This window comes from Grus americana, chromosome Z (assembly GCF_028858705.1).
Source record: "Grus americana isolate bGruAme1 chromosome Z, bGruAme1.mat, whole genome shotgun sequence".
In the NCBI taxonomy this organism is placed as follows: domain Eukaryota; kingdom Metazoa; phylum Chordata; class Aves; order Gruiformes; family Gruidae; genus Grus; species Grus americana.
Genome location: NC_072891.1, coordinates 45,161,381 through 45,189,355, shown reverse-complemented (window position 1 = coordinate 45,189,355; position 27,975 = coordinate 45,161,381). Strand labels below are relative to the sequence as shown.

General features: G+C 40.7%; 1 protein-coding gene across 2 annotated transcripts in view; it reads right to left on the bottom strand.

Annotated features, from left to right (window-relative positions):
* Nucleotides 1-27,975, bottom strand: part of NTRK2 (neurotrophic receptor tyrosine kinase 2) — a 210,240-nt gene that overhangs the window by 135,409 nt on the left and 46,856 nt on the right. For both annotated transcript variants that reach the window (XM_054809979.1, XM_054809980.1), the window contains exons 7-11: nt 27,805-27,937; nt 25,977-26,276; nt 20,964-20,996; nt 15,659-15,759; nt 14,669-14,768 (exon numbers count right to left, since the gene is read on the bottom strand). In XM_054809979.1, coding sequence (XP_054665954.1) covers nt 14,669-14,768; nt 15,659-15,759; nt 20,964-20,996; nt 25,977-26,276; nt 27,805-27,937 — 667 coding nt within the window. The remainder of the gene's footprint in view (nt 1-14,668; nt 14,769-15,658; nt 15,760-20,963; nt 20,997-25,976; nt 26,277-27,804; nt 27,938-27,975) is intronic.

Below are 27,975 nucleotides of genomic sequence, written 5' to 3'. Positions count from 1 at the left end.
CCCACTGATTTCTTTGCTCCTCTCCATGACATCAGGGGCCATCCTTTCAAAGTCAGGTTGGGACCTCCCCCAGATGAACAAGAAATGACACTACCCACCTTTGTCATCGTAATTAACTATTCCATCTTCAATCCCAGCAACTTGTCCACAACTTTGGGCTCCTATCTTAATCCCTTCCCACTCTTCTCTTTCTACTCAGAATATTATCAATCCTTCCAGTACAAAACTGGAAAAGGGTGCCATTTTTGCCTTCTTTAGCTTGCTTTTACTTAGTTATATGACAATATTTTCCCTAACTATACTACAACCTTTTCCTTTTTCCCTATCACAGTTTAAGAAATACCCTACTTACTCACCTCTTCTAGTCTTCTCACTTGGACCTGAAGATCTCCCGTCCCAGTTTCCCTTACCTCTTTTTTCATCCATCCCTTGCTCTTCTCTATCACTTCTTACTTAGCCCATCTTCTCCTGCAATGAAGGCAGGCTTTGATCTTGCCTTTTCATTAAAAAAATGTAATCCCCATTTGTCTCTCAAACTATTACCTGTATTTCTCATTCAGCTCACTGAATGAATTGCAAGAGGTTCATCTGGTCTTATTCTCGGACTATCAGCCCTCTGGCTACAATCTCCCTGGTCTGCATCCAAGACCTTAGTCAGTGTAGTCCTGATCCATGACTGTATTTCCTGTTACCCTTACATAAGATATCATTCACCTTCTGTGCTAAGAGTTTTGCATGACTCATGGTTCAGAGCTATTTGTTCAATCCAAACTGCCACACACTACACTCATTTACAAAACTATCCTTGAATTCCTCACAGTCAGTCTCAGATTCATAGAATCATAGAATGGTTTGGGTTGGAAGGGACCTTAAGATCATCTAGTTCCAACCCCCCTGCCATGGGCAGGGACACCCTCCACTAGACCAGGTTGCTCAAAGCCCCATCCAACCTGGCCTTGAACACTTCCAGGGGTGAGGCCTCCACAACTTCTCTGGGCAACCTGTTCCAGTGCCTCATCACCCTCACTGTGAAGAATTTCTTTCTAATATCTGATCTAAATCTACCCTCCTTCAGCTTAAACCCATTACCCTTTGTCCTATCATTACATGCCCTTGTAAAAAGTCCCTCTCCAGATTTTTTGTAGGCCTCCTTTAGGTGCTGGAAGGCGGCTCTAAGGTCTCCCCGGAGCCTTCTCTTCTCCAGGCTGAACAACCCCAACTCTCTCAGCCTGTCCTCATAGGAGAGGTGCTCCAGCCCTCTGATCACCTTTGTGGCCCTTCTCTGGACTTGCTCCAACAGCTCCATGTCCTTATTATGTTGGGGACCCCAGACACATGCAGTTTTCTTACTGGCATCAGCAAAATACTTTTTGCTGCACCTTTTTTGCGTTGCACACACACCAGACAATGCAGTCAGGTACATCTGAAGTGCAGCCAAGTGCACCCTCTGCAATTTCAGTTCCTTAAACTCCCTCTTCCATAACCTTTTTGTAGCCAAGCCTCACCTAGGAGAATTGGGCCTTGTCCAGAGCAGATTCAGGAGAGACCTTATTAGCTGGGGTTCTTTTCTGACACCTTTAACTCCTGCCACTTTAGCTGGAAGCAGTATTCCAGCAAAACATTGACATTTCATCCCCTCTTTAAGAAGCTATTTAAGAACCACTCTAAGATGCCTCCCTCATCCAGAGCCCAGTGTGTTACAGTGCCAAGGTTAATCAAGGAGCTAAAGGCCAAGATTAGGTTCCACCTATTCTCTGGGAGGATTTAGTTTCCCATGTTACTATATTTTCCTAGATGCACATAGAAGCTGACACAGCCAACCGCAGGACCTCTGCCTGCTGTACTTCTCTCCCCAAAGAAATACTAACCCCCATCAATCTAAACAAGTCCAATTCCCATCTACATTCATTTACTGGCAGGGTAGTATAAAGGGGCCATTGTGTAAAAAAAGAGTCAGGCTCACTGACCTTTTTTTTTTTTTTTCAAACGAAGGATGCCATCAGCATACCAACATCTTTAGATATCAACAATCCATTCTATGCAGCCCACTTCCTCATCCCCTTTTCAAAATCCCCCTACTTAGCAAGGACACTACTTCAGTTTTAAAAATTGAGACAGCTCTTTGACAAGGTAACAGAAATAAACACTGAATTCTGAAGCCCCCACTGTAGCTGAAGTTCTTTTTTTTCCCCTCACACTGAAGCAAAACAAACTGGTGACCAAATTGTTGAACTGGAAGAAAACATTTCAATTAAAGCATTTGCATAATATTGCTCGCTGTCTTGAATGCATTTTCAGGACTGTAACAGAGGAGAAAGGTTATAAGTAATCAGCTGCAATGGAATGAGTTGGAAAAAGATAGGGTATCTAACTAGCTATTCTAATTAAAATATAAGTAAACTTGGCAGTTAGGACAGCTGGAAGAGGCATTGGGAAAATCTCAAAAGCTCTATGCCTTGTACTTAAAAGAAAGTAATAAATGACAGGAATTATTTTAGTGTGCACAAAATATGGGAGTTCAGTGGCAAAGAGATCACTGTTCTAAGGCCAGCTGGTGTACGCAACAGCGCACAGGAACATCCTTTTTGTACAGGTAGTGGTCAGTGAGAACAGTGCTCAGCTTTATACCTTATGCAATCAAAGCACCTGTTTGTGGAAGCACAGCTTGTACTTAGCGAAAATGCTGTCCTGGCTGCTGGGAGCAAGTCAAAGTTTGCCAAAGTTACCATCACTGCAGTACCTAAGCACTTAAATGCTAGGCGATGCCGTTGTGATTAATAGTGAATTTTTATTGTGGCATGACCATTTTTCAAAGTTCACAGATGGGTCACACCCAATTGCATAAAGACAGCAAATACATGGTAGGAATTCCTCTCCCTTTGGCACCACAAGGGTACAACTGTCAGCCCAGAGCTGTCACAGGCATCATCAGCATTTCTGCCCCAGAGGGAAGGTACAGGAAGGCAGAATAAGACAATATCTCATCCCTTCCTCAGGAATATCACTTCTCATAATTCAAGTTTGTCACATTTGGGCCAAATGCCTGAACCATGCAACTGGATAGATGTTTCCAGTCCCTGCAGGAACACATAGACTCTGATCTGAGCTCAGGAACTGTCGTACCACACCAAAGGGAAAAGCAGGGGTTCAAACTATCCAAGTCTCTTTGTGGCCTCAGGACAGTATGGTCCAACAGCCTGAAAGCATAAGCACTCCTCAGTTTCTCTGAGAAACAGAGAGAAGGAAACTTTCTCTCCCGTGACAGTTGTCTTGTGTGTAGCAGGCACAGAATGCAAGAACAGCCATGTTGGTTCAACCAAATGAGCATCTATTGCCCTGCCTCTGACAGAAACCGAAAGTATCTGCCCAAGGGATCATGTAAGCACAGAACAAGCACACAGTCACACTTATCCAGAATACCTTTGCGGCCCAAAGATTTCATGTGCCCGAGGTGATATCTTCGTGCTTAATAGCTGTATCACTCAAACTCACAGCCTCTGGGTAGGGAACAGGCCCTGTGCCATTCACCTGGTTCACAACCTGCACCCACAGGGCACCCGGGGTTTACTGTGCCACTGGCAGGTTGCATGACTTCTTCCGATGGCAGCAGAATAGCCTGCATTAATGTTTGCCTGGAGCACGCAGTGAGAAGCCATTGCCAAGAGCAGCTGCAATGCACAAGCTTCAGGCACCATGTGAAGCAGTTACAATACCTGGCAAGATGGCACTAAGAAACACAGAAAAAGATACATTTAGCAGGAGAGGCTATCTACTGCTCTCCAAAGTAACTGAGGGCTGTGAGAGGTCACAGGGAACCTCAAAGAGGATGGCGATAGGCAGAAATATTTAGCTGGCAGTAGCCACAAACACAGAATTTGACTGCCGGTTTTAATTTGACCCTCAAGTAGCTAGAGTGTGGGAGACATTCAACAAATAAGCACCTGCATCAGAGTCAGCCGAAGACCTAAAACATGGGCTGCTTTAAGTACATTAGTACATATCCCCATGTGCCACAGGGAAAAAAAGGCAGATAACAGTGCAGCTCCAGAGGTCATGGGTGGGAACACAGCAATGGCCCTCTACAAAAAAATTAAGGGATGTCAAGAAATTCTGGTTCAGACACTATGGCTGAAAAAAGAATATTTCTGTGAGGTACATTGCTGCTGCTGTCTAGTTCTACAAATCACAGAAATGCAACTTTTTGAAAGGGCACAAACATAGAGATATTAGGTCACAAACCTTTCTTGGAAGCCCTTTGGGAACAAACATTTCAGCAGCGGCCACCAGCTCCCGTGCCTGAGTGCTCCCAGGTGAAACAAAGGGTTATTGTAACTCAATTCACTAATTTTTAAGGAGTGTTCCTCTCCAAGTTTGAATTACTCAAAACATCTTCCAAACAGAACCAAAGTTAAAATTTCTCCGACTTTACAAGGCCATATAGGCCATGTCTCCTTGAGGGGCTGGCCCTGTCAAATGTGGAGGCAAATCCATGAACACTGGCACTCCTCACAAGGGTTACGAATTAACTCCTCCAGCTGCGGGGGAGTTGCGGCAGTGCAGAGATTGTGCCATGACCGCAGGTTATCTTCTTCTCTCCTGTTACTTCATGAGGATGACACATTTAAAGTCCAAAATCGACCTGAGGGAAAAGGCCTGAGTTCTCAAACATGCCAGCTCTCTATTATCATACCATCAATGCTCAGAGAAGGCAAGAAGGAAAGGGGCTGGTAATGGGGGGAGGACCATAGTCAGACTCACTGGCCAAACTGGCAGGGAGAAATGAAGCTTCACGACAAATTGTCATCTATCAGGGGACACATGAAAGGCATTTTAGAAATACTTCTTGCATGTTAGCATTACTCCACCTTGTGCTCCAGGGCATTCAGCTACACTGGGCAGTTAAAGAAACAGTGGCATTAACCTTTAACACTAAAAATAAAACTGACCTAGAATAAATAGTAGTTACTAAATGGTTTGTCCATTTTACTTCATTATAAAAGACCCTGTTACATTGCTCTCATCCACCACCTTTTTTAAGGAGCTCCAAAATTATCAAACAGAACAAACCAGAAAGATTCTCAACCTCGCCTTAATTTTTGTAAAAAAACTTCAAGGAAATAAGGTTGATCTCATTTTGCCAGATCCGGTTTCTCATTTCCATACTGGAAGTGCCATAAATTCTTCCTGGTTTTTGGTATTGGCAAAATGAACAGCATTAAATGGGACAAAACAGGGCAGAGAACAAAAAAGGAGAATGAGAGACTCTTGCTTAAAAAGGCATTTCTGATTTTTATGTAGGATACAGAACAGGTGTTAGGAGAAAATGGGCTTTCAGGGCAGCACAAAAAGTTACTTTGAAACAGAGAGGACAATTCCTATTTCACCTCTTCACTCATTTATGGGGAAAAAGGCGTTGTTCATAATATATTCTGATCCTTACACTGGATTATCATCCAGGCTGAGGACTGAATATAGCCTTAATGTTTTAAGCAAATAAATGTGAAAGGCTAAAACAGTGGCCATTGTGAGGCAGAGAGGCACACTTATATTACACCAGTGAGGAAGCACTAGGGAGGCACAGTATCTCCAGGAAGAGAACAACTGAGAACAGCTACGAGTCACTTGGAAAAGGTGTGTTCAGCTACCCATAAAGAAAACACCTTGGGGAATTCATGGGCTGCAGTGGTGGGGCTGCATCAACAGCTAATATACAAAGCTGCTCCCAGGTTACGGATATCCTGGGAGACAATAAACATGCATCAGTGTGTTTGTGTGATATCCTGGGAGACAATAAACATGCATCAGTGTGTTTGTGTGACAAAGAGATATAAAAAGGACCCATTCATTCAAATAAAACAATCTTATTTGAACCTTTGCCCAGAACTAAAATAAAACCTAAAGTGTTCCTTTTACTAGATATTTGAGCAGATTGCCTACCTTTTGTCTTAATTTTTCTTAATCCCTGTGAACTTCTGTACTTCCTTATTTCTTCCTAAGTAGCAACAGCATTGCTACAACAATGGCTTTACAACACTTCTTGTTCATTCTGAAAGACGAAACGCCACGAACCTGGCAAAAAAATCTGTCCTTGATGCTTTTTTCCAAATATTCAGATCCAAAGAGTGTAATGCCATGAGTTTGTATAAACAAAACAAAGGCATCTTTAGATGCATTAAAGGAAGCTGTTGATCAAAGTTGTTGATGTGTTTTTGCAAAACCGGGCAAGAAAGAACACGCAGTTTTCCTGATTTGGGGAAAATTCAAATAAGCATTAGAAAACTTTAAAAATCATATTCAATCTCTGAGCAGTGGGACTTTTTTAGACACATACATTTTCCTGGAACATACTTAAACGAGTCTTCATTTTTCGTGATTCCATCCATGCTACTTTAAGACACAGCTCCACTGCAGGAGGCAGAATGACAACAGCTGTGAGGAGAGATACAGCACAGCGGTCTGTGCCTGCCAGGCTCTGAGCCCATGGTGAATCTTCCCCTGTTGTGCAAAATTCAATACTGAATGCTTTTACAGGAATGAAACAAAAAAGGGCACTCCAAGATCTCAGCATCAGCTAACAGAATTGCTAAGTAGCTAACATGGCCAGGCATTTAAAAACAGGACTTTATGAAGCAGAGTAATTGTATTATTTACTATTCAGGACAAACACAAGCTCAGAGGGGAAAAAAAAGGGGAGGGGGGGTGTTTGAACTTCAGAGTCTTTAACAGAAATCAATGCAACTCCATCAGAGGAGGGATCCTACATCAGTCTTTGAAAGCAAATGGAAGGAAACTCACATAAAATCCAACAGGTATTGTAAAAGGAGTGGAGCAAAGTCCTAAGCACCATATACTTGGTAAGCCCCTGTAGCGTTATTCAACTGAGACTCACATACATAAGCCAAATAATTTCCCTGAAAAAGATGTTGTAGTACTGTAAACAGCATGCAGTCTACTGTAACTGTTTGGCATTTCCCTGTCTTCACAATTAAGGCAGCATTCAAAGGCAACACATAAAAGCTAAGAAAGTGTCTTTGTCCACATGCCACCTTTATGAACCCGTTTTTGTTCTTCTGCAGCCTGAATCAACATGTCCAGTGACAGGACAAGCAGCAATGGGCACAAGCTGAAATAGACTAAATTTAATTTAAACATAAGGAAAAAAAAATATATTGTAAGGGTGATTGAACACTGGCATACATTTCTCAGAGAGGTTGTGGAGTCTCCGTCCTTGAAGATATTCAACCCTAGCTTGCCACAGCCCTGAGCAATCTGCAGAAGCCCACCCTGCTTTGAGCAGGGGCTTGGACTAGACACTCTCAGAGGGCCTGCCAGCCTTAGCTGTTAGCTGTTCTGTGGCAAGTTGGTACAAGCTGTACCAGCATCCAGAAGCAACCTCTAACAGCCCCTCTGCTGGCAGCCCCTTCGGTATTAGCCTTTTTCCTGGCTGAAGATCATATAATGGACCTCATCTCTACGAGGACTACCTTCTTTTTTTCTACTATTCATACTCCCACCTATGTTGTTTAAGAACTGCTTGTTTTTTAGCATCTAGTTTGCTATCATCACCTCAACATTTCCTCAAATGGCAATCACAACCAAGCACATAAGTATTTTGAAGTAAATGGTGAGAACTGGGGCCACTCTAAAAATAAATAATAATGGTGATGATGATGATGATAACAACAACCACCACCACCACCACAGGCTGGTTTTGCTATTCATTGCTCCTTTTCTTTCTTCCCATTCACTCCCCACTTCCGAATACTTCTTCCAACCTATCTTTGTGCATGATCTTACTCTGATTATAAGTAAACATTTAATTATTATGACCCACCTTCTCTCCCACCTCCCATTCCTCTTGTCCTCATATTTCCTCCTACGTCCAGTCTCATTTCTCTCTAAAATTCTTCATGGGCTAAACCACAATTTGCCTAACAACTAATGCATTCCCCAAACAGCATGACCTGCATATGGGCAAAAGTTCATATAAAAGCAGATAAGTGTTCACCTTTTGCACATAAGAAACTAAAGGAGAAACTCTAGGCTCTGTAAAATAAAGACCTGTGAAGCAAATGTGGATGTCAACCGAACACAGGATTGGGTCTCTGCAGTTTACACCTTTAAGACTGACTCTTCCACCACTACCTTGATCTAGCAACTGCGCTATTCCTATAAGCCTTGGCCCATGTCAAGGTAGAGCCCTGGCAACTATGATTTTCAGTTCTCCTCACTTCCACTGCATCTATTATTAGTCTCATTTCAGTCTCTTTCCATTTTTTCTCTAAGCTGTCCTCTTGTCTTCAACTCCCTAGATCTCCAGTTCATCTCACTTCACACACCCCACATACACGTGCACTCCTTCGTCCCATCACCTACTTGTATTTTTTTTTTTTTGGGGGGGGGGGGTGGAATACAACAGGTACTTGTTTATGCTTGCTTTCCATATATTTTTACTAGTAACAGATATGAGGCCTCATATAATTTTCCTGTGTTCATAATATCCAGCAGTATAGTAGTCCAAATCATGTAAAGCTCTCAACCAGTTAGTAATTCTTTTTCTGCCTCAGTCATTAAAACTGAATTGGATTTTTGCAACCAAAGAAGATCATAGTCAAATGCACCATCTCGTCATTAAAAATTTCCCAGCTTCAGATTTGAGATGTGTCCCTAAATCCTTTGTTATATATGGACCATGTCATCCACTGGCTTGTTCCTACTACAGAATCAGAGCTACATTCCTCTCTTCTATCTTGCACTTTAAGATCAGACTCAGGAAAACTAGTAGCAGACAGAAACAATGGAAACCATAACAATGGAAAGCTAGAAATGCCTAACAGTATGTTCTGATAGGGTGACATGGCCCCAAAACAATGCTTTAAGATACACTTCCTTTCTTTATTGGAACACAAGAGAATGGTGGTTTAAATAGTTTAAGATCTTTGTAAAATCCTTTACACAAAATTATTTTCACAGATCAGTTTATAAGAACTCTCACTTTTTCAAGTACTTACAGCAACTTGCTTCTTCAGAGTAAGGTACTTAAAAGCATTAACAACTCTATCTTCCAAACGTTCACGTGATAAGCAAATATTACTACCCCCCATTAAAAAAGTCATGCACCTGAGACAGACAATATGTACGATCTGCCCATGACTGCAGGGACTGGAATGCCAATGTCAAACAATAAAAATAGCTTCTTGTGTGTGGTTCAGATGAGCAATATCATCATTGCCTTTACATGTCTACTCACTAAAAATACTGCGGATTTGAGCACATTCATTTTTTTCTGCATCTTACCTTACAACACTGACTCACATGAATTAATCCCTCTTTTATATTCTGCTCATTGACTAAATAATGAAATGTTCTAAAGACATTAAAAGATCAACGCCCACAGAATCAGCATTTGGGTAGGTACAACACAGCACAAAATCACTTCTATAGGTACAAATGGAAACTCAAAACATTCAGGATTTCAGTGACTTGATGAAGGTCAAACAGTAAGCGTGTTTCCAAGCTACAAACTGATCTTCTTAATTTTCGGGCAAACAAAGCAAAACTGTCCAGGAAGCCCTTACTGAAAGCTTATTGCAGACCAATTTGAACATTAGATTGCATTTGTCAAACTGCAGGCCTTTGCTGAAGATGCAAAGTTTTTATTTTGTAGTCAGTTTAGAATTAATAGGAATAAAATTTCTTCTATTCTAAGTGCATGTCATTGTTTTCCTAGTCTATAAGCAACCCAATTGCTTAAGCAAGAAATGTTAATAATAAGCACAAGTTAATAATAAACAGAACAGCCCTCTGTTTTCTCAGCTACTTCAAACAACTTGCTTAGAGTCATCTAGACTCTCCAAACTCTGAACTCTTCAATTCACAACTAATGTGAATGAAGCAGGGTTTGTTTTGAAGTACCTTGCAATCACCCCCTGTCCCACAACATCATGGAGTCAAGTAAAATGTATCAAAGCAGAGAATACAATGACCATTTGTTATATGCTTACAGCCGAATAAGACAGGAAAGATTTTTCCTGCTGGTTCTAAAGTTACATCCAAAAGAATATGCAAAAGCCTCAATAAATGGTCATGTAGAGACAGAACAATAAAGCACTCCACTCTTACCTGGACAGCAGTGTATATAAAGCCATGTAAATATGATTACTTGGGTAAATGAGTGTTAAAGACTTTAATGTCATCGTGGATGTATTTTGTCAGAATGACAATATTGCTTTCTAAGGAGGCTTTTATCATGCAGTTGTACTGTGTTTCTTACTCCAACTAAAATACTGTAAGACAACTGAGAAACATGCTGCAACTGAAGACAAGTTCTAAGCTGCCCTCTCCTGTACTGTATTTTGGATGAAAGCTCAAAATGTAAGAAGAGTTTACAAGTAAAACCAATATACTGAGAAGAAAAAATATTTGTTATGCTGCAAGTAGTTGTTTATTTACATTTATTTTTCAACACAGGAGGTAGAAAGAAACAGCACTAGAATTATTCTTCCACAAATCCTCTCAGGGAGTTCATAAACCATCCCCTGTCCTCTCTACTTCAGTTCCCTCGTTATTTTTCAGTTTCATAAGCTGGTTAGGTGAAGTCAGAAATATACACAAAATGGTAAGAGCTGTCTTGGCAGCCTTCAGTGAATTCCCACCATAAGCACTTTCACATCCTCCAGCAAGCAAGCAAGCCAAGGTGTTTCATAAGAGCAACCCACAAATCTTAACTGATACATTGAAGAGCTAACTGAAGCTTTCACCGTTTATGCTGCAGCATCTTGCAGGGGTCTAAAAACCTCACCTCCAGATTCAAGCAATCAAAAGCAGCTTTTCACACAAAGCTGTTATCAACAGACCCTATATAAGAAGGTGTTTAAAATGTACACAAGCAGAGAAATAGGGAGAATTATCCTTCACCAGTTACTCTGATGAATTTTGCAATGGAAGTCTGGAAGTCTAGCACAACATGAGAGTTTATCCACAGAGTAGAAAGAACAGTATTGGTTTTTTGCACTAACCTTATTTTAAGTCTCTTCTAGCACAGATCACAGACCAGTTCTGTACTAATACTGTTCCTGAAGTTTATCATCAGAACCTGCTATTTCCCCTACCTCTAAAAGACAGAGTGAAAAGAAGCAAGGCAAGAATTAAAAAAATTGCCTTGTATGGTGCAACCCAACTTCAACCAGAATCGAAAACATCACAAACAAAATGTTTTTGTTTTGTTACTGGTGGTAAACAAGTGCTTTGCTTGTCCTCCCCACCCGCAAAAACACTCTATTACTACAATTTGGAAAGGTAACTGACTGAAATAAACATATCCCAAGTTGTCCCCTCAATTTAGATATACAAAATGAAGAGAGAAGCCAAAAGATAGGGTAAGTTATTTTTATACGGCTCTTCAACAGATCTGAGCAAGAGATTGATCAGTACTGCCAAAGTACTGGAAGCTCCCAGAGGACCTGGTGCTCCCTGTCACATAAACTGGACTCTTTTCTGCCCAGTACAGTAATGGAAAGAAGACAATGGGGGCATGTGAGCTCGGTGGCAGTTTCTGTGGCTCTTCAGCACATGCAGTGCTTCCAGGTACAGGCAGTTCTGATGCAGCATAGATCAGACACAACTAACTGCCCACTCTGCATCTCTTTCTGGAGACACTATCACTGTCAGTCTCATACTCCAACCATGCTCCAGCTCTTTAAGTGCAGAAGGACTCAGCAAGGGCACAGTCTAAGAAGCGGGCAGATGATACCCATGCAAAAGATGGGATAAACTGACATTTAAAAATATGATGCATAAAACAATGTCTTCAGGAAGCTGGAGATGCCTGCTGTGAACCCAAATGGGGTGAAAATTTCATCCCTTACATAATGACATTTCCTCAGGACACATAGTGCTGATTGCCTATTTACACATTTCTTTTTCCGATTATCAGTGGAACATTTTTTCCATGTATACAGTTACATGAAAAATACCATTGAGTGTCAGTTTGACTGCTCCAGTTACTGAGTGACTATTCTATTTTTTCCCAAACTGCTTGCTGAAAAAGGGTGGGGAGACGTTTAATGACAGGTGTCTGACGTGACCGTGTTGTATTCTCACAAGATAACAGAAAAATGAAACACAGCTTTTTGTGCATTTCTGCCTGATGTAAATCAGGAAGTTCCTTCTTATGAATGCAAAATATTCATTAATATTTTGGGGAAGATTTGAAAAGAAGATTATTTTTATCTTGTTTTCTAAATATTTTCAATGGCAATCTGGATATTTTACTTCTTCCCACTTACCTACTGTTTATTAAACCACCAACTATAAATACGATGTCTGTACACTAAGTTGGGACTAATTGTGCTGTCGCTGAATTCAATGGCAGACAACTCAAGGAATTCATATGTAGCTGGCTTGATCCTTTTATTCAAAATTTCCAAGATACACATTTTGAATGTATTGTACTGATCAATACTGACTGCAAAAAATTTCTCCTCACCTTTGCCTTATTTTCCTCATGCTCAAATACCCCAGGTTGTTTATCTTCATTTATGAATTCTCAATATATACTTATGCTGCAGGCTTTTCAAAGCAGGTAATATTTTTTTATTTGTCTGGGCATTACATATCGATTTGGTGTTGTAATCTCAAGTCTTTAAACATTGCTTTATATAAATTCAGTGATACTGATGACGATAAATGAAGAGAGTGTTTCTGGAACTTTGGACTATGGATAGATCCAGACTGTGAAGCTCAGATGTGAATGCAAAGTTTGAGGTTCACTTCAGGGTTAACTGAAGGTCACTCCTTTCTAATGAAACATTCAAGAGTTATTTGTAGCTGAGAGTGACATTTCACCATTACCACACATATCATGCCCGTACTTCGTTTTTGAAGGAGTGTACCAGAACTGTGAACTCATTTTACTGATATTCCTGACCATCACTGGTCAAATTTAAACAATAAAATAAACATCATATATGAGAGGTTGCTGCCTCTTCATAATTTCATGTAGTCATTTCCCCAAAAGTATATCCTTACTAAAATATCATCTACAGCGACAATTCTGCAATAAAAAACTACTGAGGTCAAACTTACTGATCAGGCAAGAGCATTACTTCTGTGAGAAAAGTTGTACCTGATGATACTAAAAAACATCCACACAGGAGCTTCCTGGAAGGTAACTTAACATGGTACTGCACAAAATGCAACTTTGCACATTCTCCCTCAGGGTAGAGTTTACTTCCTAGTTCCTCCACTAATGTTGTGTTGAAATATTTAATGCAAATTTTGAAAAAAAATAGCAATCATTCAGTTTTGAAGAGCTAACATCAGACATTTCTCATCGTTGCTCTCATTTAGCTTCCACCTACTTCAGCTCTCTAATTCAGAAAGCTTCATACACAAATAAAATCTTGTTCAGTCACTGAAAGTTTTTTCTAGTCTTTGGCCAAAACTCTGCAGCTCTATCCTGCTGGCTCCATGTTGCTATTAGGATATTTCACAATGACTGTCCTTTTTTAAAGCTACCCCAAAGAGCAGAGACAATGTCATATTAGAAGGAGGTGAGAGAAAAGGTTACCATCCCAGCAAGCTAATCTGCACCAACTACATTTCTGCTCTGCTCAAATCTCATCTGTTCCAGGAACTTTCCTCTTAAACAGAATATAGAACCACAAATTATACAGTAGCTACCTTTGAAAAGAGCACTTGTCAAGAGCAAGTAAGGGTTACCAAAATATACATCCATGTGGTACGATGTCATCAGCACTGCTGATAGGAAGGACATGCAGTTAATGGGAGCCTACCAAAAGATTACTTACCCCTCCCTCCACACATCCTCCTCTACACATCTTAAAAACAACAGCTCATCTCCTTTAGCACACAGCAAAGCAAGCACCTTCTAGTTCTCACAGCAAGACAGTAAGTGTTTGATTCTTTTTCTCTTTTTTAAAAAATACAATTTCACCCATACACCCAGAGACAGAATGATGATATCACTAAATTATACGGTAATGGAGTTGTTGCAAGTACCTCTGTGTTAAACATACCTCCATCTAACTGCAAATAAAATAAATGAATAAATAGAAAGGCTGAGATTTCCCCCTTCCACAGGGGCACAAGCACCTGTTGCTCTCTCCAGCTGCTACTTCCCAAGATACAAACAGAAGCTCAAGAAAATGCATCTGTCAGAAAGGACCAGCATGACAGGATTCACTGGAAATGCATCTTCCACTCTTGCCATTGTTTCACCTTGAATCTATCACCTTAACATGACATTGTAGTATGGTCTGAAGTACCTCTTACATACAGCATAGATTCTCATCAAACTGTTGTAATGAAACTCATATCAGAATACGTTTCATTTTGTATCTTCTTCCTACCTACACTGACTCAAGCAATATTTTACTCCAGGAAGTGTCCCAGAGGGCTCTGCAGCAGAAAGGAGAGAAATGTGTTTTGTCATGAGAAAAAAAAGAGAAGTAGAAGAGTCTGATCCAAAATTCTACACTTTGTTGACATCTGCCTCTGCCCTCACTTACCTGATGAATAATCGAAACACTAAATGTGATGTCCCTGAAGTCTAGTTATTTTGACTGCTCTCAGTGCAAAAGCCTATAGTATCAGCTTATAACAATCCACAGTAATTCTGGAATGTAGAAAAAACAACCCCGCTTACCTTTCATCCCAAACTTAGAGTGTCTTCCAAACTTCAGAATAACGAGCATTATGACTAAACCAGTGCACACCAGTGCTGCAATTCCCACCACAACATACACCTAAAAAGAGGACACAGACAGGTATGCTTGTTTTGTTCTCATGAACTACCTTCAAAGACACTCAGCATACTTTCAGATAAACCCAGTTAGGTAAGGAGATTCATTTCAACTGAGAAACATCTGCACTCAGATCAAAGAGTACAGAAAACAGCCACTTGTTGAGGTTTCTTCCATCCTGCAGAGAACAGAGATTCAGACACCTCTGAGAACAACTTTTCAATATCATATACATTCAAGGCAGGTGGGAGGGAGTGCACATCACCCCTTTCCCTTTCAGCAGAGCGGCACGTTACAAGAAAACACGTAAGAAAAGCACATAGGAAAAAAATTTTACTGTGAGGGTGGTTTTACACTGGTGCAGATTGCCCAGAGTGGCTGTGCAGTCTCCATCCCTGGAGATACCAAAACTGGAGTGGACACAACCCTGAGCAACCACGCTGGCCCCACTTTAAGCAGGAGGACCAGAGGATTTGCAGAGGTCCCTTCCAACCTCAGCCATTCAATGATTCTGTTACCAGACGAGACAAGACTGGGATCCTCCCAATTTTTCAGCACAGTGTCCCAACTCACAGTCTGCTCTCTGCTTCATGAACGCACACACTCTCCACTGTCAGCTGCTTTATGGAGTCACTGATGCAGGGAGGCTGCAATATCAACCACCGCTACCTGTTTCCAACAATTCAGTTCAGGAGAGCATGAGAGGCAAGGCAGCAAAGGAAAAGGTGTACCAATTCATCTACTTATACTAAAATCTACTGCAAATTCACAACACAGTAATAGCTCTGGTGTTCTGGTAGCTCAGGGTCCTATTACGATCTCCACAGTTCTGTGAGTTCTATAGGCAGAAATTCCACCAAGATTACAGATCAGGAAACAATGTATATACTTACAGTGATGCTATCTTCATTCTCCTTGTTGGAAACATCCGTAGAAGTGATTTGATTACTGTTATTTGTGGTGTCTCCAAGATCATTAGGTGTGGTTTCATACTCTTAGGAAAGGAGAAAAAGATTGCTTTTATAATTTTGTAACCTTAGTGGCGAAAGCGTTGTCTTTACTATTTCTGCTTTCTAAGGCAGTAAGGCCACTAACAACTCTCAGGACTCTGAGCTCTTTGGACACAATACATAATTGCTAGTGTAGTTGGAACATTTTGGGGGGGGATCTCTGTGGTAGATAATCGAACAGATGTGTTGTGACTGACACACTTGAAAAGAGAAGCAATCTACACTATAATGTGTATCTCTACTGGAAAAACTAGAGTTAAGAACTCCATCCATAAAGCTATTTTTATGTGCTTCTGACTTCCCATTAAAAATGGAAGACTGCCCTCTGTACTGAACTTCTCCAGCCTTGTATTCAGCCAAATATAGGACAGTTAGAAATCAGCTTGGGGACTTTTGTTTAGCTGAGACGAACTTGGCAGATGGGTTTTTTAGCTACATAGTTTATTACTATCAAATGTGAAACAGCTGTTTTTCTTCATTTAAAAAACAATAACAAATACTGTTGTGTGCACAGAGGTTACAGTCTAGCATCATAAACTGTCATACAGGTAAATTTTTAAAAAATTAAGTGCCTGAGATGGTATGATGAAATTTGATTTATCAAAATAATCCCACTGATAGGTCTGCAGGGTGAATCCAGAACCATCAAAAAGAATGAACATGGCTTAATTATTTACAATTATTTTAAAATTAAACAAAGGTATTTACAGTCCATGATTTCCTGTCAAATTATTCAAATGGGATAAAAAGAATTAAATAATATACATATGACCTTAGAGAAATGTGCATTAAAATAAAATAAATGCTTATTTTATGATTACATCTGGAAATATACCTAACATTTCAATTTTATGTCTCTAATGTGTGCAGATGAAAGAAACAAACAAGGGTAATAACTGCATCTATTACAAAATGCACCTCCAGCATTGTAATTTAAATTTGCAATTAACTGCATATTTCTTTATACATTTTTATTAAAATCAGTGCCATAAGCTTTCAGATGAAATTTTAACTGTGTAGCTGAAAAAGCAGAGCACAGAGGCATAGCTCTTACTAACTACAGGGGCAGGAACCCTTGCAACTGCAAAGCTGATGCCGAACAAGGGCAGGGAGTGCCTGCGCCTCAGTAGAGTTTATCTTCTTTAGCTTCCAGGGCCATTTTGGAGAACTCAGCAAGCAATGCCAGCAACAAGCTGCACTGGGCTTTTGATCTTCATGCATGCATGAACACATTTGCTTTCTGCAAAGCACTCAGCAGGGTGCAGATTTTTTTGGTATATGAAGCTACGCAGCTATCCCTGGCACCAGTGCTACAGTCAGTACAGTAAGTTGTCTAATCAGCTCACGTAGTCTATTTTGGCTCTACACCATGCATGCATCTTTCAAACCAAAACATTTATTAAGTATACAGAGCTATCATGAGAAACAAAATTTAATTTCCCATGTCTTTTACCATTTGAATTGTCCGACTCAGCACTGCATCTCTATGCTTATAGCTTCCTATACAGCAAGGTTAGAACAGTAGCAAGAGGCAAACAAACAGCACTCCCTACTCTGGGCAGCACAAACCCTGCCTGCTTGGCTCACCTGGACACTTGGACAAGGTGCTGTGTAGACCATCCGCGACCATGACTACATGCTTTGCCACATGCAAAGGGGTGACTTCTGCTTCATTCATTTGCAGGCAGAACCTGCTTTATAACAAGTATCTCAGCTTACAAGATTGGGCTTCCTTTGCAATTAACGGGAAAATCATCACAAAGATAGATTTGACCAACCCTGTATTTATTTACAGTAGCTTTATTAGACCAATATATAAAACAAACATTTAGAGCCTTCACTGCTCTGGCTCTGTAACACAAACTTCCAAGAGGGAAATTTTTTTGCTTTTAATTTTACCTGTATATAGCGGTGGGCAAAAGCTGATGCTATTTGCAGTTCTGTTTGTGCTCACATCTGTACTAAGCTACAGGAAATCACAGAACTATGCAGAGTGATTCAGGTCTGGTCTGTGAATCCTCTGAATGCACTTTTATATTAAAATGGGCAAGAGCTAAAGTAGGCCACATCGGTACACTGGTGTTACGTTGCCATTCCCAGCTGTATAACTGTGAAGCGCTTGCATTTGAACTGGTGCCAGATCTTCAAAGCCTCTTGAAACGGGTGACCCAGGCAAGGAAAACATGTGCAACAGCTACCCAGCCAAAACCAGGCAATTCTGAGTTAAATTCCTGTTCACTTCACCATGAAATCCTGACATAGACACCGAGCACTCTGATACAGACAGGGTCACACCTCTTGACTCATGCTATGTGGGACTTCTATCGCTTCAGGGCCAGGTTCTCCAATGTTGCGTAGCTCACGCAGCCACCTGTGACTACGCCAACTGCGGTGAATCGCAACTGGGGCTGGGCAGCATTTTGCAGCCATTTTACAAACAAGGTGCATGGCGGCTGGGATACACACAACAGCACAGTCACACCAGCACGGGGCGGGGGGTGGGGGAAGAGGGGGGTGTCACTGCACCGTCCCCTGGGGGCTTGGGTGATGTGGGGCATGTTGTGGAGGTTGTGGATGCTCCATCCCTGGAAGTGTTGAAGACCAGGTTGGAGGAGGCTTTGGGCAACCTGGTCTAGTGGAGGGTGTCCCTGCCCATGGCAGGGGGGTTGGAACTAGATGGTCTTTGAGGTCCCTTCCAACCCAAACCATTCCATGATTCTATGATTCTATGTTGGCACTCACCACCATGTTAGAAGCAGCGTGGCACAAAGACATGAACTCAGAGCCAAAGAAGCTGTATTTGCATTTGGTTTCCTGCTCAGCCCCGGGTGAGTCCCTTTAATTCTCTCAGTTACTTCCCAGACAGGGCCAGGACAGCCACTCCTCTCTGCCTTTTCAGAGAGGTGCCACAGAGGTGAGATGGAGGTACTAGCGACTGCTCTGCGCCTGCAGTGTGCCCTGTGCAGCTGGGGCACACCAGGACTCCCCTTGGCAAACACGACATCACGCAGCCTGCTGTGACCTCATCAGTTCTGTTTCCCGTTAAGTGTTTCACGGAAAACATTTGGAAATCACCTCACGTGGAGCACAGGGCACAGAAGGTCAATTCCCAAGGGAGAGAGGGAATCCAGTCCTGAAGGGCTTTGCTCTGCACAGAGGGGTACTCAATGCTGGGGTCCGCTGCCCTCCGTCGCCTCTGTCTCTATCTCCTCCCTCACAGCCTGGTGCTGGCCAAAAATGGGTCCTGCTGAGCTGGGCCCACCTGCGGGCCAATGCCTGGGGCTGTGGCTGCCCATGGACCTCCAGGTTACCCCGCTCCTGGCTGGGGCAGTGGGACGGCCCCGGCTGCCAGGCCCTGCCCTGATGGACCTCCATGGGGAGCCCCCAGCCCTGCAGCACCCCGACACTTCCCAGGAAGCACCTTGCAGCTCCCATTAACTTTACCTGAGGCCAACAGACTGACAGATAAATAGCTAGTCCCAGTGCCCAGCAGGATCAAATCCTCTGCCGCTGCCTTTACCTTTTACACTGGGCACATTCGCACATGATTAGCACTGGCCTCTGAAAAATGCATTTTAAAGGGAAGCCTGGGGGTAGCGGGGTGTGCTTTAAATCTTCCTTCCAACACAACCTGAGTTGTGGGTAAACAGGTTAGCACAGAGGGAAAGCGGTCTGAAAAAATATCATGAAATCCACTCAGTCTCTGGGGGAAGCTCATCCCAGGGGTCCTCTCATCAGCCATGTAGGCAGTGGTTCTCCGAAAAAGTGTGGCAGTTCCTAGACTTTCCACCCAGCCTCATTTATTCACCTCACTAAGTGGACTTGTAAATTTGGAATAATTAGGAAAACACTCTGGACTACAAAGAGTTTCTCAAAACAAGCACTGAGTCACTGAAACAAAGATCAAAGACAGCCATTTCAAACAGCAGAAAGAAAAGCCAGGAGTAAAAAAGGAAGGCTGCTTTCATCAGGACTAGGTCTTGCAGGCTGTGATCCACTAGCACAACTTGAAGCACACATCTCAGCAGAAACCTACCCACGTCAATTGAAGCACAGTACTGATATGGTTAAAGCCATACACGGGCATCAGGACCTTGATCAACAGCTCAGAATCAAAATCTTCATGCATGCAGCTTATATAATACAACACATGCAAGAAATTGTGCAAACCATCACCTCCTTCCCACCCCCTACCCCCCCAAAAAAAACCCCAAAAAACCAAGCATTTGGAAGAGAGGGAGGGGAAGCTATCCTTTAGCACTTAAAGCCAAATTGATGCTTCAATTGCACATTTGCTAAAGTTTAATGACATGGAATGGAATCAAAGCAATAACATTTAAATCAGCTTAAGGAAACTTGAGTCATGGGCCATTTCATCCAAATAAAAAGTACTGCAAACACGATCCAGCTTTGTCTGGAAGATAAAGGGTGTTTCGGTATGTTGGTTAGGATGGACTTTCCCACTCACCATAAGTATACCAGAAGTATTATGTAAAACTAGCCAGTTGCTTTTCATTCTGCAGCTTCTATTCTAGTGCACTCCGGCTTTCACTAGGAACAGACCAAAATATTTTGCCTAACTAAAAAACTAATGTGAACACTGTGTCATCAAATCTTCTGGCACACACTCAGGTATCACTGAGTTGATGGTCTGCTTATGCAAGAGAGATTAAGGGAAGGTAGAAATGAGCGGACAGAGCAAAATAAATTGCCTACAGGAAAACTTACTTGTGCCAACCTCATTTTTAAGTGGGATTTAGGGGTACATTTTTGGAGGCAAAACAAGTATGGAATCATCCCTGAAAAAAATAAATAAAGTTATATAAGGAGAAATCACAAACTCTCGTTCCTCCAAGAAATGCCTCCAAAAGGTTCACAAAATCTCACGCCTGTGAGCTACATCAGACAGCTATCACCCTACAGGATCAAGTGCAACAATTTGTAGCAGTGGATTTATGCTTCTCCTACTGTGAAGCAAAAGCAGCAGAGTAAGTAAAATGTCATATTACCCTCATGTATCTTAAATAATATAAGGCAGGAGAAGAACCAAAAATACAAAGTACCTTTTAGAATTGTGTTATAATATGTGCCATTTCAATCTAACTGAGCCTGACATTCAATCTTTTAATGGTTTCAGTTCCTTCATTTCTATCATTAAAAGAAAAGGAAAAGGAAATCAAATATATACCATAAACGTCTGGATCCACAATTGGGCCACTACCTGCACATGAAAAAGAGAAGAAAAAAAAAAAAAAAAAGAGAAAAAGCTTTTGTAAATAGATTGCAAATGCTGGAAGACTAAGAGTTTCTTTAGGAATTTTTTAAGAGTTGACAAGTTATTTGCAATAGCAATGATCAGTACCTTTAGAAATGCAAAGCAACATCACTATATTGCAGTACCTGTTTATCAGATTACATTTACAACCATTTTAGAGCTATCCCAAAGGTTAGTATTTTGCTTCAAGGCTATTATTTTGCTTCATGTGAAACAGCTAATGCACAGGGCACTAGCTCTGGTAAAGGCAGGCGTATTTCCCAACTGGGCAAAATTCTGCTTTCTGCTGGTAATGTATATCTGGAATAAGTGCAACAATAACTATTCTTCTTGAAAAATCAATGGTAAAATTCTCCCTGACCTTAAGTGGAAGCAGACTTCAGTGAGTATTGACAATCACTGACTTTTTTACTAGGTTAAAAAATGTTGCTATTAAATCACTGTGAGAGCAAACCGATTTAGCTGTGAGCTGGCAAACTAAGGGCTAGAGGTAGCAATGACCTAAGCAGCACCATTTCATTCGCTCTGTAAAAGGATGCTTCCAAGAAGCCAGCTGCACAGCTGATACACAGACAGAACTCTTACCAAAAGAGTCAGATGTCTCAGAAGCCAGCCTTTACACAAGCAAATTGGATACTCGTCTAGTCTACACTTTTTAAAATTTTACTAGTTCCAGTTTGCAGCTTTTTCTAATTACTGCACATATGTAAGGCTGAGCACATATATGAGCATATTGCACAGAGCGCCCACTGAAATTAGCGTACTATTAGACTATTCACACTTTGAAAGATACTTGTGTTGTGTTTCAACTTACTTGTTCATTTTGGTCTATAATGTATTTATAGCATAGCTGATGTAGTAGGCTCCTAATCATCTCTTCCATACTTTTACTCTTTCTTTTTGTTGGTTTGGTAATAAAATTAACAGATAGTTAAAATCTCTAAAGATGAAACAAACTTCAAAAAGCATAATTCTGTTTATAGTACTATACAGTAAATCCATAGCAGTGGCATTACACTGGCATAAAGCCACTATGAAGTATGACCAGAACACGATTGTTTCTGCTTATGTCAACAGTGTGAGAATCTCTGCTGAAAATACTAAACCAAGTTTCAACCTATTTGCAGAATGGCAGCAGATAATTAGGTTTATTTTTAAATGCATTTGAAGATATTCTGGTATCCAGAGATATACGTTAATAGACCCCAGGAGAACTGTCATGTCAATCTGCAGAAATAAATAACAAGTGAAGAAAGCTTGTACTATCTGTCCTCAAGCAACTTCTGACCATGGTTTTCTGTCCATAAAAGCTCAGGGATTCATTTTTTCCAGTATAAAACATCCATCTGCTGAAAGACAGTATTTCTAATTTACCTATTTTAATTTGAAGGAAAAAAAAAAATTCCCAGGCCTTTATTCCTGAGTTACTGGCAACATTTTTGTTACTGTTTACTGGAATTGGGGTAAAGTAATCAGATTAGTTTAACCCCCTAACTCCTGCCAGGGATATAAACTAGGAAGTCATCAACTCCATTCAAGTATCTTTTATATAACTAAATTCTTCACTTCAAATAAAGTTGCAAAAATCAAGATGCTGGATAAAACTCAAATTTCTATTTAGTATTCCATACATAAAAACATATCTACTCAATCATCAAAACATCAGATGAAGCTATTTTAACATTAAACTTCACCACAGTAATTTTGCATGTTTAGACACAATTATTTTTAAGGCAAACACAGAACAGCATTGTTGGTTTGGTCCCTGTTAGAACAGGTTGTTGTGTAAATAAATTATTAAGAGGCTTATCCTATTCACTCATCTTTATAAACTACATTGACCACACTTGGTTTGCTTGCTTTTTTCTTTCTAAAGTTGACATTTTCAAAACAAAGCAGCAGCAAAAGACTCAATCCAAAAACATACTTCTGCAAAACAGCCCATGTTGTTATGCTGCACAAGCAAGATGCTATTTCTAAGGCATATTTAACATATTCTTTTACTTTGATAAGACACTATGTGACTTGGATTCCTTCAGCTGAATTTTAGAGCAGAGAGCTAGTAGATGAATAAGCTTAATTAAAAATACTTACTATTGGTAAAAATCTCTCCCACATTCATTAGCTGATTTGGATCAACTATGGGAACAGCCTCCAGAATAAAACATGAATGTGTCTTGCTTACTGTTTGCTGCAGTGTAGTCTCAAATAATCAAGTCATCCTCAGCAAGAACAGCTTCACAGGAATCCAAGAACTTTAGCAGATTAAAGCCAGTTAAAAATCCAGCTAATAGAATATGAAATTTATTCTTCTGGGTCTTTGTATTTAAAACAAAGTCTTAATCTACAACATTAACTGTGTTATCATTAACTCAGTAGAAATCCCACTGTGGTACATGCTTTCCTCTCCTTTATGCCTGCATCCTCAGACCAGTGAAAAATATCCTACGAGTAGTGTGCTGGAAGTTGAAAGCATCTTAGCACAAATCATGTCTTCATCACATTTGATGCAACTTTGAAAATGGAGTATTACACTGTTGATGATAGAACATGCTTCAGACTTAGTTGTATTTAATTTAGACAGACATATGGATTATAGGTGAGGGGGTTTTTTTTATTTTCTTTTGTTTTTACCTTCAGAGCATTTGCCCGTAAGTGATGCAATAACCAGACAATCAGTTTAAAGCTCAGTGAGTACACCCCACCCCGTGAAACATCAGGGTTGGTATTTAATTCAGTCATGAAGACATGGAAATGAACATAATACCAGGGCGTGGGCCTTAATCTTTATGCTTCATTGTACAATATGTGGGCCAAAAGAAGAAACTACACAGTAACGACAGCACTGAAAAAGCCTTTTAAGGGTTTGAAAAAGCCTGACAGTGCTTTAAATAGTAATAGTTCAAAACAAAAATTGTAATACAATGCACAGAGGATTCTAGTTTTTTAACATTTTCTTTTATGTCAGCTTCACTGGAGGAAACAACAATGTTGTGACATTTTCAAAAGCTCAATGCCATGATTCTTATAGGAAAAAAATAAAAACAATATTGAGGAGGCTAAGTAGATAAGCAATTTCCCCGGTTGTTAATTTTTAAGACTGGTTTGGTGCCATCCACGATGCATAAGCTGATTTCTAATGCAGTTACATCCTGTCTACACATAGTCCAGCTTCCTCTATACCCTTTTTGTGAAGCTTAATCCACCACAGAGCTTGGGAAATGCTTAAAGAACACAGCATAGATTATGTTGGGAGACTTACATTCCTTATGAGTATAAAGAGGATGGAACAAATAAATTGTGCTGTCTTTCTAATTTGGAGGATACCTACAGTTCTATTTACTGATTTAAATGGCCACAGCTCGGAAATTTTCAATGTACAGGGGAGAAGCATAAGGGAAAACCAGAAAAGTAAAAGGGATTTGGACCAAAGGCAAAAAATTATAAATTCACCTAAATGTATTAGAGAAACTGTTATTCTGTTAAGAAAATGAAGCCAGGTTAATATTAAATAACCAGGGTGTAAAAGAACTTCCATTGTACACAGAGTATCAATGAGGTGAACTGTTTTACGGAACTGTTATAATGCAGTATTAGAGGATGCCAGTAGTTGAAACCATGGCATGTTTCTGTAATGAGTCTATTTAAGGAAGAACTCCAGAGAAAAAAAGAGGAGAGGATCACTATGGACAGCAGGAGTAAATAAAGCCTGGTTGTATCAGCTCTTCACCTTCGCCTTCTAAGGACGGGAAAGCAAAAGACCTGCCATTTCTCTCCCTACAGCAGACTGAGCTGAGAGGGAAAAACACTAAATACAGACCATATTTTTGCTGTCTGTAGCCTGCAATGCAGGAGAGAGAATTTAAATATTCACTTTTTTTTTTTTCTGCCAGATAACATTAGCACTGCACATTGCTGTTTCAAAAAAAGGCGGCTATTTATATCCCATGGCTAAAAAGCCAAAGGTACACATATGCTCATATTTTCAGATATGACTGTGCAATTATTTGTGCAAAAACATGCCTTTATTTCCACTCCAGCTGTGCAAGGTCCACTCAGAGTTTTTTTCCACATACAGCAATTGCTTACATGTATGCCTTCAGTCACTTCACATATGGTTTTGAAGATGTGGGAAAACATCAAACCACACTGAACATCAAGCACTTACAGTAGTCCCTGCAGCTCAACAAGTTAGTCCACGTTGAGCCTGCTCACACAGCATTTAGGAGGGCTGAGGCAGAGCCTTTAGAGCAACTGAAGATGCAAATACTTAACAGCAACCATCTTGAGCATGGATATTCCTAGGCATGTAGGTGCCCAACCTCCATGGAAACAAATGGGAATTGGACATCGAAATGCCTGTGAGGACCTGAGACCTTGTCCATCCTGCCTCTGGGTTACTTGTTTTCTCTCCAGCTCCCTCTGGTGTCCTAAACAACATATTATCATCAACTCTCTGGACTGCACTATTGATTTTCCAGCAAGGCACTAGATGCTACATAGGCATCCCCCATGTCCTTGGATACACTGTCTAGTCGCATTCATATGCAATGCAGAAAACTTACAGAGTGGCTGAACTGGCACCCAGTGCTTTCCAGGATCAGAACTGAGGCTTGAGGAAACACTTCAGACACAGGAACCTTTTACTAGCCTTATCTGGCACTAAGGATAGTTACTCAAAGGGAAGATTTACAGAGTACTAGCATGGCCTCCCTTGAGAAGCAATAAACAAGAAAATGCTCAAGAAAAACATTATTTTACAACTAATCTTGAAGACATTCATTGGGGGCAGGGGGGGAGGGGGAAGGGTGCAGGGAGCATATAAAAAGCTTCCTCCAAACCTACAAAACAGTTAAACTGGCCAGGACCACTGTCTCCACAGTCGCATCCATTTGCAATTGCTAACATAAAAAAAAATATACTCACCATCTCCAGGCACTGACATAAAATGAGCATCAACCCTTTTTTCATCCTCTCCATACTCGTTCTTTGCCAGTAAGGTATAAGCACCATTATTCAGGTGGGTAGGATTGTCCAGCTGAAGGCAGCCATGGTATTCACTTTGATTGATAACATGTATTTTAGTACAGATGTATTCGGACTCATTCAGTATAGCGCCTTCATAGAACCACTGCAATGTGGGCTTAGGGTTCCCTTTCACAGTGAATGGAATACACCAGTGGTGGTCCGGGGTTGGAGATTCAATAAATGTGATATTTGGTGCAACTATATCGGGGAAAAAAGAGCGAAGAACATCAGAATATTCTCAACATGTCTTTCCTCCCTTCCTTCCCTCCCTCCCCCCAAAGTTACCAGGGAAGTATTTTTCTTTCATCAGTATAAAAGAATGTTATTGATAAGAATGATACCTATTTGGAGGGTACTCACACAGGAACCCACCTGTTCTGCCTAGGGTACTATGCTCACAACTGAAATGAAGCCGTTCTTTAGAAAGAAACAAAACAAACTAGTTTCAGACAAAGACTTAACGCCTGTTAAATCACTTAAACCCTATAAGTTCAGTTACTAGATCACTCAGAAGGGGGAGAGAGACATTTTAGCTTTACTCTGCTGAAAAAATGGTGCAGAGGAGTGCTGAAAGAACACAACAGTACTGAAAATATTTAAAAGTTGGCCAAAAGCAAGTAGTACTGGAAATATATTAAGCTAGGAATCCAAACTTTCAGATTATTTTCTTCACAGAATCAAAGCCAGAACAGATGACTTAATTCCCTGGATTCTTCTGTCAGGGAAAGATGCTTTTCTACCATACATTTTCTGATTCTTTGTTCAAACCTGCTAAACGCCTGAAGTTTACAGACTTGTTCTGTTTCCCTCAGGAGATTACTCCAACACCTTGCCCATTATTTCACTATTGGGAAATTTTCCTTGATATTTATTCTTAACTGCATCCAATTTTATCTAGTTATACTCTCTTTTATCACTCATAACAGTGCCAAACTCAGAATCTCATTTACACTGTTCAAACATTTCTAGTTTATGTCCCTTCCCATTGCTATTACATATCCAATTTCAACCTACAAACCTACATCTACAGTGATTTTTCTAGTTTACTCTGTCATGAGCACATGCTGAACAAAGTTTGCCATCTACAAAGCGTTCCATTCCCATCTTCAATTAAACAGAGGGTTGCAACTTGTGAAAACATGCTGTCTAGTTCACACAAAATGAATTCAGGCTGGAGCTTAGATCTAAGAAGCCAGTGCCTCTACACTACATGTCCCTTCCCCCTTCCTTGGCCCTGACAAATAAGTACATTATTCAAAGTTATGACAAATAAATTTACATCTGGCAGTACAAATGTTGCAAGTGTGTTATTTTTTGAACAAAGCAGTTGTTGCTTTACATAACAAGAACTTAAACATTTGTAGTCTCTTATAATTAATTCTACGAGCCTTTTGATGCATTCACACGTCTTAATTCCTAAGACAGTGTGTACGTACATGCACACCATTACAAACCTTCCCACACTGACACTGCCTTTGAGTATTTTGGGTTTCAGACCTTTACTTACAGACCGTTCTAACTGGAAGATAATTTGCAGTATGCAGGGCTGAAAAAGATAAATACAACTGCTGGTTGGGCTACTCCCAGCATTAATTGCAGTAGATAGTTCACATGCCTTAATGGGTTTTGTTTTGACAACCTGTGTGCCCAAAAAATATTTATACTCAAAACAGTTGCTGCCAACGCAGTTTGGCCTTGGGAACTGTATGAAGGCCTGCATACGTACATAATACCGTGAGCTCGGCAGAGGCTTGGTCCTCTCCCACAATGTTCTCTGCTACGCAGGAAATCCACAGTCCACTGTCCATGGATGAAACGTTCTTTATGGTGAGCGAGGCAGGGTTCTTACTTGTGTCACTCTACAAGCCATCAGAAAAACATGTATGTGTCAACCGCA